General features: G+C 46.4%; 1 protein-coding gene across 4 annotated transcripts in view; it reads left to right on the forward strand.

The window, feature by feature from the left end:
* The window catches only part of LATS2 (large tumor suppressor kinase 2), a 93,417-nt gene that overhangs the window by 41,112 nt on the left and 35,096 nt on the right, over positions 1–17,209 (forward strand). The window contains exon 1 of one of the 4 annotated variants that reach the window (XM_031655731.1): positions 2,143–4,261. The exons of the other annotated variants lie outside the window; for them this stretch is intronic. Coding sequence (XP_031511591.1) covers positions 4,208–4,261 — 54 coding nt within the window. The 5' untranslated portion in view covers positions 2,143–4,207. Of the gene's footprint in view, positions 1–2,142; positions 4,262–17,209 lie in introns of those variants that run through there. 4 annotated transcript variants of the gene reach the window in all.

A 17,209-nucleotide genomic window follows, 5' to 3' on the forward strand; every position in this document is an offset into this window, starting at 1 on the left:
TAGTCAGAAAGTCACAGTTGGTGAAAAAATCAACCGAGACCTACAGGGCCGCATGGCCATCAGTAGCATCTCCACAGCTCTACTTTTGTGTAGCCTGGAACACTAAGGGGTCACAGCAATAATTTCACTTCCTCCTCTGTGTTGAGGACGGGAGACCACACCACGTGTGAACCAGCTGACCAGCATAAATTTAGTATGTCCAGATAATGTTGTGAGCAGTGTCAGTCGAGATCTGAACCTGTCTGGGTCAATGAGTGCAGACCTAATGACAATCAGACAGAATTTCATGGCATACTACCTCACGTGTCATGAATAGGGATAAAACCGAAGTGATCCATCCTACATGACACCAAAAGGTAGAGTTATTGAACAAGCTGGTACTGTTCCTTTTAAGAAACCCTCCACAGGTCTTCCTGAAAATGATCCCATGTCCGACCCCTCAGATGCCAACCAGAAACTCTTCCTCACTCATGACGATAATTTTTTTTTTTTTTTTTTTTTTGGAGGTAGAGTTTCACTCTTGTTGCCCGGGCTGGAGTGCAGTGGCGCGATCTCAGTTCATTGCAACCTCCGCCTCCCGGATTCAAGAGATTCTCCTGCCTCAGCCTCCCGAGTAGCTGGGATTACAGTTGCTCGCCACCACACCCAGCTAATTTTTGTATTTTTTTTTTTTTTTTTTTTAGTAGAGACAGGGTTTTGACATGTTGGCCAAGCTGATCTTGAGCTCCTGACCTCAGGTGATCCACCCACCTTGGCCTCCCAAAGTGCTAGGATTACAGGTGTGAGCCACCGCACCTGGCCCCATGACCATAAATTATACCTCATTAAAGGGTCTTACAGACTTCATGGGAGTAGCAAGTAGTACATCAGCCATAAAGGAATACTGATTATAATTGATAGCAACCTGTTACATATATAAAAATCCATGAATCAAAAAACAAAACCAGGCAAAAAGTTACGGCGGAAGCCTGGTCTGCAGGGCTGTACATATATGTGGATGTCTCTGGGCCTGGCTGAGCCTGTGGGGACGGCCGCAGTATAGGACACACACCCAGTTTGGAAGACATAGTGCCAAAAAGAGAATAAAATGTCAGTGTTTCTAACATCGCTCACTTATTGAAATGTTAATATTTGGATGTATCGGGTTGAAATACACATCTTTTAACATCAGTACTCTTTTTTTTTTTTTTTTTTTTTAAATGTGGGTATAAGACAATGGAAAATTCCACATGTGGCTCGAGTTGTATTTCTATGGGACGGCTCGGTGCTGGTCAGTGGTGACCGTCAAGGTGAGATGTCATCAGTGAGGCCCCTATGCAGGAAGAGCCCCCACAGGGCCGTCCTCGATGTTCAGATATGCCCTGGCCAGAACCTCCACTGAACCCCACTGAAAGTTCAGCCGACCTAAAAAGGGTTAACTTTTATATTATTTATTATCATTTATTATTATTATCATTCAGAGTCTCACTCTGTCACCCAGGCTGGGGTACAGTGGCGTGATCTTGGCTCACTGCAACCTCCGCCTCCCGGGTTCAAAGGATTCTCCTGCCTCAGCCTCCTCAGTGGTTGGGATTACAGCACGCGCTACCACGCCTGGCTAATTTTTTTTTTTTTGGTAGAGATGAGTTTCACCACATTGGCCAGGCTGGTATTGAACTCCTGACCTCAAGTGATCCCTCCGCCTCAGACTCCCAAACTGTTTGGATTACAAGTGTGAGCCACTATGCCCGGCCCATTCCTGTTATTTTTCTAGCTGATTTTTTTTTTTTTTTTTTTTTTTTTTGCACAGCAAGACACTTTAAGCTTTCTGGGGAAAGTCTGTAAACATCCCTTCCTGAGGATGCCTGCTTGTTTTCCAAAGGCCCCTGAGTTTTTTTTTTTTTTTTTTCCTTGAGATGGAGTTTTGCTCTTGTTGCCCAGGCTGGAGTACAGTGGTGCGATCTCGGCCCCCTGCAACCTCCACCTCCCAGGTTCAAGCGATTCTTCTGCCTCAGCCTCCTGAGTAGCTGGGATTATAGGCATGCGCCACCACGCCTGGTTAATTTTGTATTTTTAGTAGAGACGGGGTTTCTCCAGGTTGGTCAGGCTGGTCTTGAACTCCCAACCTCAAGTGATCCACCTAGCTCGGCCTGCCAAAGTGCTGGGATTACAGGTGTGAGCCACTGTGCCCAGCCGAGCTTATTTTTTCTTTTTTTTTTTTTTAAGCCAATCATAGAAAACGTGTCATTCAGTGGACCTCCTCCCATCCTTTTCAAATCCTAAGACCTTGCTGTGTTGTTGACCCTCAATCTCAGACGCTGTCCAGGCTCTCGGGCAGTGTGGAGAGTCCTGGCGCCACCTCGAGAACACAGGCCAAGGACGGGAAGTGCTGGGGTCTGTGTACTTGCAGTTGGGTTCTGTTCTACCCACACAGTGTCTTATAAGTTTTTAAAAAATGTGTTTCCAACTTTTAAGAACCAAGAGCTTTCACACTGAAAATTGGGCCTGGTGAGGGGGCGAGCGCCTGTGGTCCCAGTGCATCGGGAGTCTGAGGCAGGAGGATGGGACATAGTGAGACCCTATCTCTAAAAAGAAAAAAAAAAAAGGAATTAAGGAAATTGGGTTTTTAGCATTCCTGGAAAGGTAGAATGAGCTGAGCTGCCTCTCCTGTGTGGGAGCTGGTCCCACTCCCCGGCCTGCGGAGCCCCTGGTGCAGCGCTGTGTAGATGCAAGGAGTGATCTGTGGAAAGGAGTCCCCGGGTTGAGGGACACTGTCCCCCTGGGGCTCTGCGGATGATGCAGTGCGATTGCCGGGCTGGACCAGGGGGCGAAGGCACCTTCCCCCGCACCCCCTCTCCTGGCTAATCAGAGAAAAGCAAAATGCCGTTGCCCAGGCGTCCAGCCGGAGAGTGAAGAGGGGAATCTTCATTGCTTATTTGTATATGATAAAGATTATAGATGTGTTCCAGGAAACATGATTACTTCCTTTAAAGCAGGACAACCCCCCACAAAAGCATCTGCAAAATCCCTTCATGAACATGAGGATCTTTTATTCTCTCTCAGGGTGGATAGCTCTGTTTATACCCACTCCGGTATTATGAAAACACATAAATCCCCACTCTCATATCTAAATTGGCCTTGTGTGTGTTTGCTTCATAGCCCTCATCTCTGTCCCTCTTCAGTATTCCGTTTCCGTGGCTCAGGCAGTAAACGCGGGATTCCTAAAAGCACCCTGACAGTAAACAAAAAGCTTTCCTCTGACTTTGGTACAGTTCATTTGATCTTTCAAACATTTTGAATGAGGGACAAGATGTGTTTTGTGTGGTTAGAACAAGGGCCAGTGGGTACAAGGTCCACCTAGACCAATCTTTGCAGGATACAGGAAGAACCTTCTAACCGTGCAGCCAAAAATGAGATGTCAGGGATTTTAGGCTTTTGGGGCTAGTGGGGGTTGTGTTTGAGTAATTTGAGACTATCTAGGTAGATGCATGGCCTTGAGCAATGGTTCTCAATCCTGACTCAGTACACACACTTAGGCATATACAATATTCACACACATGCACACTCACACACACATATGCACATACAAATACATGCATGCACACATATACGTACATCCACACACATAGGCACACATGCATGCACATATTCACGCACTTACATAGTTGCACACGTGTATACATGTATGCATACATAGGCACACATACACATCTGTTAGAAGTTCTGATTCAGTTGGTCCAGGGTGGATTCTGGGTATTTTTCAAAGCTCCTCCACAAGTTTGAGAACCCGGGAAAATAGTCTTCTCTCCTGTTTCATCTTTCTGTGTCACCCAGGGCCCACTATACTTTCAGTTCAGTCACAAAAAGATCAGCTCCTCTAAGGAGGAAAGTGTGGAAACAGTCCAAGTAAAGATTTTTGTTTTTTCTCTGTCAGAACAGTTTGTAGAGCCGACAAGTCTGAGGAGCTTTCATCCTGTGCTGCTTGGTGACAGAACTGGCCCCTGTGGCACTGTGAAAGGTGCCCTGGGGCTCTGTGAGGTTTACCGTGCGTAACTGCAGCGTGGACCCAGGAGCAGCACTGTCCACAACAGACTGGGCCAAGGGCAGGCGCTTAGCCTCGCTGTTCTCCGCAGATTCACTTCATTATCTTTAAGCCACACATCAGTGGTTGGGAAGGTGTCCTCAGTTCTTCAGAAACTAAGCTGCTGACCACGGGCAGCTTTGATCGATGGCTGACAAGAAACCCGAACGTCGTAACAATGTGGAATTTAAACACACTGGGGTAAGAACTTGGCAAAGGGTTTTGTTTTCTCTGGAAACTTAAATGTGCATATCAGAAATGCCTTTTACAAAGCTGGTTTTTTTTTTTTTGTTTTGTTTTTTGAGATGGAGTCTTACTCTGCTGCCCAGGCTGGAGTGCAGTGGCGCGCAGTCCCAGTTCATTGCAACCTCTGCTTCCCGGGTTCAGGCAACTCTCCTGCCTGAGCCTCCTGAACAATTGGGATTACAGGCACGCACCACCACACCCGGCTAATTTTTCTGTTTTTAGTAGAGACGGGGTTTCACCGTGTTAGCCAGGCTGGTCTTGAACTCCTGACCTCAAGTGATCCACGTGCATCAGCTTCCTAAAGTGCTAGAATTACAGGTGTGAGCCACTGCATCTGACCAAGAAAGCTTTTAATTATGGAAAATATTCAACGTATTCACAAGTAAACAATGAAATAATGAACTCCTAGATATTCACTGACCAGCTTTGACAGTGACCCAGACGCGGCCTGTCTTGTTTCATCTTCACCGCTCCCACCTCTCTTCCTCTCAGACTCTTAAAATAAATTCCAGACAGCATGGCAGGAGATGCCTTTTAATTTTTGAAGAATCAAGGATACCTTCCCAACCACGGATGTGTGGCTTAAAGATAATCAAGTGAATTTGGAGAGAAGAGAAGGCTAAGAGCGTGTCCTTGGTCCAGTCTGGCCTGGCTGCACTGCATTGTGCCGTGGCAGGTGTGCTCATCTGTGCCACGTGACAGCAGGGATGGCAGTGCCTTTGGGAGAGGCCAGCTTGCGTGACAGGGTTGCCTGTTCCAGGTAGGGTAGATGGCAGCTCATGTCCCCACAGCCTTCCTAGTGGAAAAAAAGCCATTTTTGACCTTTTAGCCCCTGGACAGACAGCGTCCCTACCTGGAGAGAGGCAGACCTGGCCTGGCTGTTTTGATGGATGGCAGGAATTCTGACTACATGCAGGCAGTCTGAAGTCTTGCGTTTTAAGCAGGACAACATTTGTGGCCATCTAGCTGTACTTGAGAGGAATTAATGTGATTTTTTTCCCCCTTAACATTCCTTAATAAGTAGAAGTAAGGTCTCGTAAAGTAAAAATGCTATTTTGGTTACAAAGGTTTACTTCCTGGCATGACTTCCCTTGGGTACTTCCTGGGTCAATTGCCCTGGGCCTACAGGCAGTGCAGTGAGGCTTTGGCTTTCTTTCTGGTTGTATTAGGTTGGTGCAAAAGCAACTGAGGTTTTTGTCATTACTTTTAATGGGAAATAATAGAATAGTAATAGAATTGTTCAAGCTCTGAAAGGGGGCGTGTACTTTCAGATCTTCACCTGGCTGATGTAGTGGAGAGCTAGACTTGCTCACGTCGGAAGCTCCTTGCTTTAATGAAGAATCTTGCCAGGCTTCCCTGTGTCGCAGTGGGAATTGATGTTGTGTTTTCAGGTATATTTTATGTGGACCGACTGACTTCAGGAGCTGTCTAGAAAGGAAAGGATGTACATCCACTCTCCCTCCAACCACTTTCGTAAAGCAGGGAGCCATTTGCATGAAACTCTGTGTTCCCTGTTCTCTAGAAAAGTATGCCAATGAGAAGACAAATGACTTTAGGGCCTTTTTTTTTTGTTTTTTTTTTAATATGGAGTCTCGCTCCTGCCACGCAGGTTGGAGTGCAGTGGCACGATCTCAGCTCACTGCAACCTCCACCTCCTGGGTTCAAGCGATTCTCCTTCCTCAGCCTCCGTAGTAGCTGGAATTACAGGCGTGCGCCACCACCCCCGGCTAATTTTTGTATTTTTAGTAGAGATGGGGTTTTGCCACGTTGGCCAGGCTGGTCTCAAACTCCTGACCTCAGGTGATCCACCCACTTTGGCCTCCCAAAATGCTAGAATTACAGCCGTGAGCCACCACGCTCAGCCGCCTTTTTTTTTTTTTTGAGAAATTTAATAACAAACCCAGCTGGGCATGGTGGCTCACACCTATAATCCCAGCATTTTGGGAGGCTGAGGCAGGCAGATCACCTGAGGTCAAGAGTTCGAGACTAGCCTGGCCAACATGGTGAAACCCTGTCTCTACTAAAAATACAAAAATACTAAAAAAAAAAATTAGCTGGGCGTGGTGGCACGCACCTGTAGTTCCAGCTACTTGGGAGGCTGAAGCAGGAGAATCGCTTGAACCTGGGAGGCAGAGGTTGCAGTGAGCTGAGATTATACCGCTGTACTCCAGCCTGGGCTACAAGAGTGAAACTCCGTCTCTAATAATAATAATAATAATAATAATAATAAATCCAAGTGAGAAAACAAAGTGATTTAATATGTACAATTCATTTTTTAAAACTTTTCAGCCATACGTTGTGACTATAATAGCTAACATTTACTGGGTGCCTACCAGGTAACAAGCACTGTCTTAAGTGCTTAAAATGTACTAAAAATTAGGTACACAGGAGGAAATGGAGACACAGAGTAATTAGGGAACTCCCTTAGACCACATAGGAGACGGCAGCCGGTCCAGGATTCAAACTTAGGATGTCTGGTGCCCACGCACAGAGCTGCTGGGCGACTTACAGGACAGGGCGTAAGACGGTGGCTGCAGAAGACTAGAAAGGAAAATTCGTCATAAAGAGGGACTTGGGTCCAGACGCAGTGGCTCACACCTGTAATCCCAGCACTTGGGGAGGCCAAGGCAGGCGGATTATTTGAGGTCAGGAGTTCAAGACCAGCCTGGCCAACATGGTGAAACCCTTTCTCTACTAAACATACAAAAATTAGCTGGGCATGGTGCTGCACACCTGTAATCCCAGCTACTCAGGAGACTGAGGCAGGAGAATCACTTGAACCTGGGAGGCGGAGGCTGCAGTGAGCCATGATTGAGCCACTGCACTCCAGCCAGGGCGACAAAGCAAGACAACGTGTCAAAAAAAAAAAAAAAAAAAAAAGACGGACTCTGAGAAAAGAAGGCTCTGAGAGTCCTGGTGTGAAACAGCATGTCACTCTCAGGCACCTGGGTGAAGGACCTCAGGGAAGTGACCAGTCTTCCTGGCCCTGCTGCGCAAGCAGGGTGTGGTCTGCCAGTGTGGTCCTGCTTGTCCTTTCATCAAAGGCCAGGTGGCCCCAGCTGGAGCCAGCCTTTCCCTTTCTGAACTCTAGCTGCCTCATGCAGTACTTTTCATCTGCCCCAGGGCAGCGTGTTGTTTTTCCATGTCAACGCCTTGTCTCCTCATCTTGCCAGATGGACAGTAGCACGCCCCTCAGTGTTGCCACATACCTCGCCCAGCATCCACATGTCACAAATGTCCTGTGTAGGGTAGTGTGGTCTGTTCCAAGTCTGAAGGAAACTTGCCTTCACTTATTTTCATAGAGTATTTTTTAAATAAGTGTTTACTTTCTAAGTGAATTCTATTTTATACCTGCCTGAAGGAGTGCCTTAGGTTTTAGAGACCTTGAACTGTCACTTTACAAATATTCTACCTAAAAGTCTCAGATCAAAACTAGCCATTGATCCTATGTGTTACTGAAGTTGAGTGACATTGATTCAGAAGAATGAAACTAAATTGGCCTAACATTTCCTACTTCCACATGATAGCTTTAAATTTAGAGGATATAAAGAAAACCATGGCACCTAATTGAAGGGATAGTCTCACATGATTAGTATGAAGAAATGAATCAGGCTGGGCCTGCTGGCTCATGCCTGTAATCCCAGCACGTTGGGAGGCCAAGGCAGGCAGATCACCTGAGGTCAGGAGTTCAAGACCAGTCTGGCCACCATGATGAAACCCCGTCTCTACTAAAAATATAAAAATTAGCCGGGTGTGGTGGTGGGCGCCTGTAAATCCAGGTACTTGGGAGGCTGAAGCAGGAGAATCGCTGGGAGACCGAGGTTGCAGTGAGCCGAGATAGTGCTACTAACTCCAGCCTAGGCGACAGAGTGAGACTCCATTGAAGGAAGGGAGAGGGAAGAGAGGAAAGGGAGAGGGAATGAATGAGGGAATGAGTCATCTTTTGAAGGGAAGGTGCTGGTTGCTGACAACACCCAAGCATTTTTTAGTGAAGCGGTTTTCCGACTACAGAGTGAGATCCTTGAGTAGATCAAATAATCAGTTTTGTGGGTTGCACGTAACAATGTAAAGAATCATCTGGGCGTGGTGGCTCATGCCTGTAATCCCTGTACCTTGAGAGGCTGAGGCTGGTGGATCGCTTGAGGCCAGGAGTTTGAGACCAGCCTGGGTAACATATCTAGACCCCATTTCTACGAAAATTAAAAACAAAAAGAAGAAAAAGGATTGCATTGCCTCTATGTAAGGGAAGAGTTTTTATGAAATTGAGAGTCATAGTAGAAAAGAAAAAAAACTACCAAACATCCATAAAACACAGCTCTAGATAGAATACTAACTTTTTCTGCACAGTTGGGTGATAATGGCCATCCTCCGTTTTATTTCACTGTGCTGGCTGCCATTCAAGTGCCAGGCGCTTTGTTCATGGCTGGTCACCTCCAGTAACCACCGTGGGATGCTTCCCAGTCCTTAGAAATCTGGGAAAGAAGCACTAATGAAGATGAATTTGTTTCCGATTCTGCCATATTTTCCTCTGCGGGAGTTGTTGTGAATTTTTTTTCTCATAAGTGATTGATGCTGTAATCCCTCTTATGTCTGAGAACAGATACATGGCCATGGATCGGGCAAGTTGCTTTTCCTTATCTTTAGGGAACTGAACTGAACAATGGGAACAAGGTAGGCAGTTAAGGACTCTGCCCATGATAAAGAATCGGGTGTTCTGTGGAGTTTTATAAGTGAGAGGTTTTCAGATGAATTTCACAGTTGGAAATTAACAAATCAGTCACCTGCCCCTGGTTTGGAGAAACACTTGGTTTTTGCTCTGGGTTGCCTGAGAGGCTGCTCTTGGCATCTCGGTATTTGCGGCCGAGTGGTGCTGTTTCCTGGGGATTGGCTAGGCTGAAGTGTAAGAAATTTCATATCAAATCTCTTAGAGAGCTTTCTGGCCATTTTTAAAGGGATGAACTGGTTGAGCACAGTGGCTCGTACCTGTAATCCCAGCACTTTGGGAGGCCGAGGTGGTCGGATCACTTGAGGTGAGGAGTTTGAGACCAGCTTGGCTAACATGGTGAAACCCTGTCTCTACTAAAAATACAAAAATTAGGCATGGTGGTATGTGCCTATAAGCCCAGTTACTCGGGAGCCTGAGGCAGGATAATTGCTTGAACCCAGGAGGCTGAGGCTGCAGTGAGCCGAGATTGCGCCACTGTACTGAGCCTGGGTGGCAGAGCAAGAGTCCATCTCAAAAATAAAAATAAGGCCGGGCGCGGTGGCTCAAGCCTGTAATCCCAGCACTTTGGGAGGCCGAGACGGGCGGATCACGAGGTCAGGAGATCGAGACCATCCTGGCTAACACAGTGAAACCCCGTCTCTACTAAAAATACAAAAAATTAGCCGGGCGTAGTGGCGGCGCCTGTAGTCCCAGCTACTCGGGAGGCTGAGGCAGGAGAATGGCGTAAACCCGGGAGGCGGAGCTTGCAGTGAGCCGAGATCGCGCCACTGCACTCCAGCCTGGGGGCGACAGAGCGAGACTCCGCCTCAAAAATAAATAAATAAATAAATAAATAAAAATAAAAATAAAAATAGGCCGGGTATGCTGTCTCACACCTGTAATCCCAGCACTTTGGGAGGCCAAGGTGGTCGAATCACCTCAAGTCAGGAGTTCAAGACCAGCCTGGCCAACATGGTAAAACCCCGTCTCTACAAAAATATAAAAATTAGCTGGGCATGATGGCGAGTGCCTGTAATCCCAGTTACTCGGGAGACTGAGGCGAGAGAATTGCTTGAACCCAGAAGGCAGAGGTTGCAGTGAGCTGAGATCACACCACTGCACTCCAGCCTGGGCGACAGAGCGAGGGTCCGCCTCAAAAAAATAAAAATAGGCCAAGCGTGGTGGCTCACGCCAGGCAAATCACCTGAGGTCAGGAGTTCAAGACCAGCCGACCAACATGGTGAAACCCCGTGTCTACAAAAATATAAAAGTTAGCCAGGCATGATGCTGGGTGCCTGTAATCCCAGCTACTCGGGAGGCTGAGATGAGAGAATCGCTTGAACCCGGGAGGTGGAGGTTGCAGTTATCCAAGGTCACGCCATTGCATTCCAGCCTGGGCAACAGAGTGAGACTCCGTCTCAAAAATAAATAAAATAAATAAATAAGGGATGAATAGATATAAAGAGGTAAATGGAGGTTTTTGCAAACTGCTGGTTGTAAAAAATCAAATTAATTTTTGACAATTCCCCAAATCCCATTTAAAACAACTACCTAGGAAACTTTTAAAAGTTGGACATTAGTGAAACCAAATTATATTGCTTATCTTCTTATGACAAGTTTATAAGTAGGTTTTCCTTGGGTTTTGTGGTGAATCCGTGTGTGTAGTATGGATAATTATACTGTTAGCTGCTCTTAACTATGTATTGGACATGTCTTTGAATACACTGCAGAAACTGTGCCACAAGGGCGTACGATGTCCCCACCAGGGTCCTGGTCCTTCCTGTGTCTGCAGTGCGGGCCTTCTCCCAGGGCGGGATCCTGACATTCACGACTAAACAGCCCAAATCCCACTCACACCAGAGGCTGATGGCAGAACCCTTCAGAACAAAAGATTCGATGATGGAAGAAGAGTAAGAAAATGTGTATCTAACCATTCATGACAAAGTACAGGATAGCTCATTTCAATAGGAGTCTAAATATTACTGGACCAAGAGAGTTATACAGTTTCCCTGGAACACTGTACATGTGACACTGAAGAGGAATTCTGAACCAGTGTTAGTCATTGCCTCAGCCCACATGTGAGTGCCAGCAGTGCCAGGCCCTGTGTTGGAGCCCAGGGATACGGCGGTGAGTGCACTAGGCCTGGCCTGCCCTCCCGGAGTTCACAGTTGAGGCTCATCAACCTGCCAGCAAACATGCTGTCAGTACCTCCTTTCAAAACTAACTTGTCATAAAACAAGATCTTCAAATAGTTTAAATCATCGCAGCTGGAAAAAGAATGTTGCATGGTATTTGTGAATTTTGAGAAAGGAGTTTCCATTTGGTTGAATCTGTAAACTTAAACCACTCAACAAACATTCTTTTTTAAAAAGGTATCATATTTCTTCTTTCCTTGACCCTGTGATGTTTATTTTTGTTGCTCACATTGGACGTTAAGGCTGATGGCAGCAGTGCTGGCTGCGTAAACAGACTTTTCCACTTCAGTGAAATCAGCAGAGCTCGTTTCAGTTGCCACATGGATGATCAGCGTCGTTCCTTCTCACGTCCTCCTAGCATCCATCCTCAGCATTGCCATAAAACCTTCCTGGTGCATAGTTTTCTAAAAAGAGTATTACCTAGCATATGCATTTCACTCAGAAATACTTCCTTTGTGGCAGTTCCTTAGCCAAGGCTGTGCTTTATTCATACTTCAGGATCGGCTAAGCCAAACCCCGGTGGCAGTGAGGAGTGGGTCCTTTGGTTTGTTGACCCTGATTGTCAGGGCTGTCTTTGGCTCATGTGTCTCTGTATTGAGATGTGGCTTAGCCTGAGAGAGTGGCCGGCTGCATTGCTAATTTTCCTCCCTGGTTTGCTGTCATCTGTGGGAGAACAAGAAGGAAAGGCCTTGGGTTTGGGAGAACCCCGTCTTCCATCTGGAGTGACCTAGGAGTGACCTGCACACCTTTCCCCCTGCCCCGACTCATATTACCCTGTTCTTGTTCTTTTTAAAAATATTTTTATCTGTTTTTCCTGCATTCTTTGGCATTTTAATCTTCCTCCCTCCTTTTCTCCCTCCTTTCCTTTCCTCCTTCCTTCCTTCCCTTTCTTTCTTTCTCTTTCTTCTTCTTTTGTGTCAGAGTTGGGGGTCTTGCTCTGTTGTCCAGGCTGGAGTGCAGTGGTGCAGTCATAGCTCACTGCAGCCTCAACCTCCTGGGCTCAAGCGATCCTCCCATCTTAGCCTCTTGAGTAGCTGGGACCACAGGCATGTGTGGTCACACCTGGCTAATTCCTTTTCAAGTTGTTTTGTAGAGACGGGGTCTTGCTGTGTTGCCCAGGATGGCCTCAGACTCCAGGCGTCAAGAGATCCTCCTGCCTCAGGCTCCTTAAGTGCTGGGATTGCAGGCTCAAGCCACTGCACCCGGCCCTTATTTTATTTTTAAATGATCTGTACAAATGTAATGGGAGGACAAGAGAAAGGACATTTCAGAGAGTAAATAAAGAGAACGTTCCAACATAAACGGGAAAGGGATGCAGATAACATGGAACTCTGTCAAGCCCTTTAAACAAAGGCCAGGACTGTCTACCTTGCTGGGTGCAGCCTTCCAAGTGACCCTACCATTGCCTTTCCTGGCCATTTGGATCTTGTCTGCAGAAAACTGGACTTTTCCCACAGACTTTGGAATCAGCACACACTCATTTTTACTTTCATAAGGTATGATCATTAGTATCCCTCCTGCACAGTAGTCCAAGAAATGAGATTCTTATTAGGCATCCAGCCAGGATAAGTACTGAGCCAGGACAGCTGTCAGGTCCGACTGGGCAGAACATGCAAGGCTGTAACTCTGGTGAGCAGCTGTTGGGAACCCGGGAGGCAGCCTGCTTCACGGTCCCCGCGGCGGATGGGCGAGTGCACGAGAACTTTCCTATGGGAACACACCCGGCACCAGGGTGGCGTGCCCGCCAGCACGGGGTGTTCGTCTGCTGTGTCAGCGCTGCATCCCAGTGCCGGGAACAGAGCCTTACACGGCTTGGTGTTCCTCAGCCCCAGCTCTGAGTGACGGAAATATTACAGCAGAGACCATGAAGTTTACTGAGTTGGGAAAGGTCTCGATACCTTAACTAGTTGCTTTGCAATAGAAACAAGTACTTCGAGCATTTTCTCTTCCCACCTCCTTACCTCTCCTCTTCCATCCATGTTATCTTTGTAACTTTGGGTAAAAAGCTAATCTATTTCAGTCTCAGTTTGTTCATCTTTGAAATGTGGTTAGAAACCCTTATTTCCTAGGAGGTGGTGGGGCCGTGATTCACCAAGTCACGCACAGCTCCTCGCACAGCTCCTGCCCTGTGCTGGCACTGTTCATTCCATCTTCCGCTCATTCTGCTCGTTCCCTCAAAAAATCTACAAAGAGCTTATACTATACTTGTTTACCATCCAACACAGCCATGAATAGCATTTTCTAGGAGAAAAGAATCGTAAGATAGGAACACTACTAGGTAGAAAATTTGACTAGAACAGGTCCCAGTTGAATGAAGCACCTGGTAGATACAGTCAGGTGTGCTGCATAACGATGTTTCAGGCAACCACGGGCCACGTGTATGTGATGGTCCCATGAGATTGTGATGGAGCTGGAAAATTCCTGTTAACTAATGACTTTGTAGCTGTAACATCATAGCCCAACTCATACATGCACGTGTGGTTTATGTTGGTGTAAACAAACCTACAGCCCTGGGTGCTGCCAGCCTTATAGAGTGTCCAGTAATGTCCTAGGCGTTGGCATTCCCTCACCACTCACTCACTCACTCACCCACTCACTCACTCACTCACTCACCCACCACAACCTCCAGTCCCTACAGGCTCCATTCATGTTAAGTGTCCTATATAAACATGCATTTTTTAAATCTTTTATATGATATTTTTACATTATCTTTTCTATGTTTAGAGATGTTTAGATACACAAACACTATTCTGTTGCAGTTGCCTACAGTATTCACTACAGTCTCAGGCTGTGCAACAGGTGTTTGAATGATGTGGCTTCATTTAAGATCATTTTGTTATAGCGTTGATGAGAAAAAAAAATGGTTCCTGGCCAGGGCCACTGTGTGGAGTTTGCACATTCTCCCTCTGTGTGGTAAAATTGGTTTTCTTAGACATCACTTAGCTTAAAGGTGCAGGTTTCCAAGAACATAATGACGATGTTAAGTGAGGACTGTACAGGGTTTGTAGCCAGGAACAATAGGTATACCATCTAGCCTAGGTGTGTAGTAGACTGTAGCATCTAGGTTTGTGTGAGTACACTCTATGGTGTTCACACAACAACGAATTCACCTAATGATGAACTTCTCAAAACATATCCCCATATTTAAGGAACGCATGACTGTATTAATACATTCCATCAGTTTTGAAACTCTGTTAAGTCTACAACAGCCAGCTGGTGTTTTGCCCCTATATTTTCCAGAGTCAGGAAAGAAGCAGAATAGATTTTTTTAATTCCTAGGCCAAGGCAAAGTCTCCACCAGTAAGTAGCACGTGATGAGAACACTGTTCAGTCATCCGTCACAGGGTGTCACTCAGCCATGCAAAATGACCATTTTCTCAGAGAGTGTTGCTGGCCCTGAGGAGCTGTAAAGTGTATTTTCTGCTTTTTAGTTTACTGGCTCTGCCACTTGTGGGTACAGCGACCAGTTTAAAGACAAGAGTTTCCTACCATGAGAAATATACCTCTAGGTCATTTGTAGCAAAGTATCAGAGTCCAGATTTCACGGAGGTCTAAGGCATGTGGATTGGGTGGAGGGGATCTATGGATCCCAACTTTCATCCAGAAGTTGATACATACTCACTGTCTTTAGAAGCTAGTTTCAGTTTTTGATTCAAGACAAGTGAGGAAAAGCAGGTATTTCAAAATAGCAGCCAAGAAAGAGATGGGAGGAGGTAGGAAGGGCCATGGTCCTGATATAAGGTGATTTGATGGTTAATTGGCATGCATTTCTGCAAAAATCATCATGCCACCATCACTATGAGGAAGCTGCCATTACCATGTTGATACATGTGTGAACAAAAGTTTTCTGGAAAGGAATTTAAAAAGACTTTACTCCAGTGAGCAGTTTGCAAACCAGGGAGCTGCAGCCTTCAATGTAAACTGAAGGTACATGCCAGAGAATCTAAGGAGTGTTTGTGTTTTATAAAGTTTCTGTCCGTGTTCTCACTCAGGTCCACTTATGCAAATGAAGGAGTCAAACTTGCTTAGTTCTGATTGGTTGTTTGCTGAGCTCTGATTGGTCACACCGTATTGATTGGTTCAGGCAGGGTAAACAGGAAGAGGCAGCTGTGAAAGTCCCAAAGTTAAGCAGAGGTGTGGGCTTTCCAGGAATTCAAAGTACCTGTGTGACTGCTAGTCAGCAAATGGCCACTTGGTTCTAATTTGAACTAAGGCCCAGTTAGCTGCTCAGGATTAACCTTGAGGGATTGGCTCTTCCAGAGTTCACAGTGTCTCTGACAGTGCTTTTTTTAATGCTGTAATTTTATGAAAACACAGTCATGTCATATGCACTGTTTGATTTTTTGTTTGTTCCGGCTTTGTTTGGAAAACTTCCTTCAATGTTCAGCACTCTTGGCTGTTCATGTTTGGAAGTGATGTACTAAAAGCTGATTGGAAGGACTGTCGGGTGGGACCTGTAGAGTGGGGGCTTTGCTGTAGGGTGACCAGGTGGAGGGCCGGAGGCTTCACTGAGCACCCACCAGTGTCTGGGTCTGGAGGCTTGTCCCTGGGGCCCTTCGGTTTTACCAGAGGAGATCTTCAGATCTGCAGGGTATGTGGGAGGTTGGCACGGGAGGAGGGTTGAAGCCAGTGTGGTTGATTTAGTACTTCCTTGCTCACTTAACCCTCTGTGTTATTCCTTTGTGAGGTTTTGTTTTTTTGATGGAGTCTCACTCCATGGCTTACGCTGGAGTGCAGCGGTACGATCTTGGCTCACTGCGACCTCCGCCTCCCAGATGCAACTGATTCTTGTGCCTCAGCCTCCTGAGTGGCTGGGATTACAGGCACACACCACCACGCTCGGCTCATTTTTGTATTTTCAATAGAGACAGGGTTTCACCATGTTGGCCAGGCTGGTCTTGAACACCTGACCTTAGGCGATCTGTCCGCCTCGCCCTCCCAAAGTGCAGGGATTATAGGCATGAGCCACCACGCCCGGCCCTTTTGTGTTATTTCTGAGCTGTCTGCCCTCACTGTGTCATAGTCTGATTTGGTGTTGGGGTGGGGGCCTGGAGACACCTGAGGACCCAGGTGATCTCATATAGACCTCCAGGGAGGCCTCTTTTTCCACCCATACCTCATCCTCACTGCCCTGTGGGCTCACAGCATGCATTTGGTGTATTGTTGTCTGTTATGTGGAGGTAGCAGCTGTTCCTCTATCCGGTTTCTGTATTTTAAGAGGTATTGAATTTTCTTCTTACACTGTGATTGTTACGTAACAGCTATGATGAAAAAATAAAAATAATAAGAGTGATTTGGTGTGGCTGATGCACCACATAGACCTGGAAATCCCACATACATGTGTTTGTTACCTACATTTTTGTTGTTGTGTTTTTACTTAACAGTCTGTTAATTGTTTTAGCTTACCCTTAGGATAAGTATAAATTCCCAGACATGACTCGCTGGGCCCCAAGAGTAGGAATCGTTTGGGACCAACGGTCCAGCAGCAAATTGGAGTCAATTTGCAGGAACGGTTTCTGCAAAGCTTCTGAGAGGAGAGGAGAGGAGCAGGTGTCCGGGAGAGATGGCTGTTCAGCTCTTTGCAAAGTGCTCCAAGTCAGACGGGCAGCATGCTTGCTCCTGCCTTCCAAGAGCTGACCACGTGGTGGGGGAGCAAAGGCAGGAAAGAGCTGTGCCTTTGCACGTTTGCTTCTTCATTCATTCGTTCATTTGTTCGTTCGTTCATTCATCACTCACCACACGAGACTGAGCAGTTCCTGTTTGCCAGACACAGTGACTATGCACTCAGTTTCTGGCCCAAATCGCTGGCAGGACAAGGGGGCAAGACTGTGAAGAAAGAGCCTGGGCAGTGGGACGAGCAACCTGGGCCTTTGTTGTACTGTTAAAACTCTATACAACGTGATTTGGCAACGTGCTTTTTTCACTCATTATGGGTTTTGCGATTTCCTGGTGATGGACATTTAGATAGTTTCCAGTTTTCCACTACAGACATAAGTACAATGA

Source organism: Papio anubis, chromosome 15 (genome assembly GCF_008728515.1).
Source record: "Papio anubis isolate 15944 chromosome 15, Panubis1.0, whole genome shotgun sequence".
Taxonomy (NCBI): domain Eukaryota; kingdom Metazoa; phylum Chordata; class Mammalia; order Primates; family Cercopithecidae; genus Papio; species Papio anubis.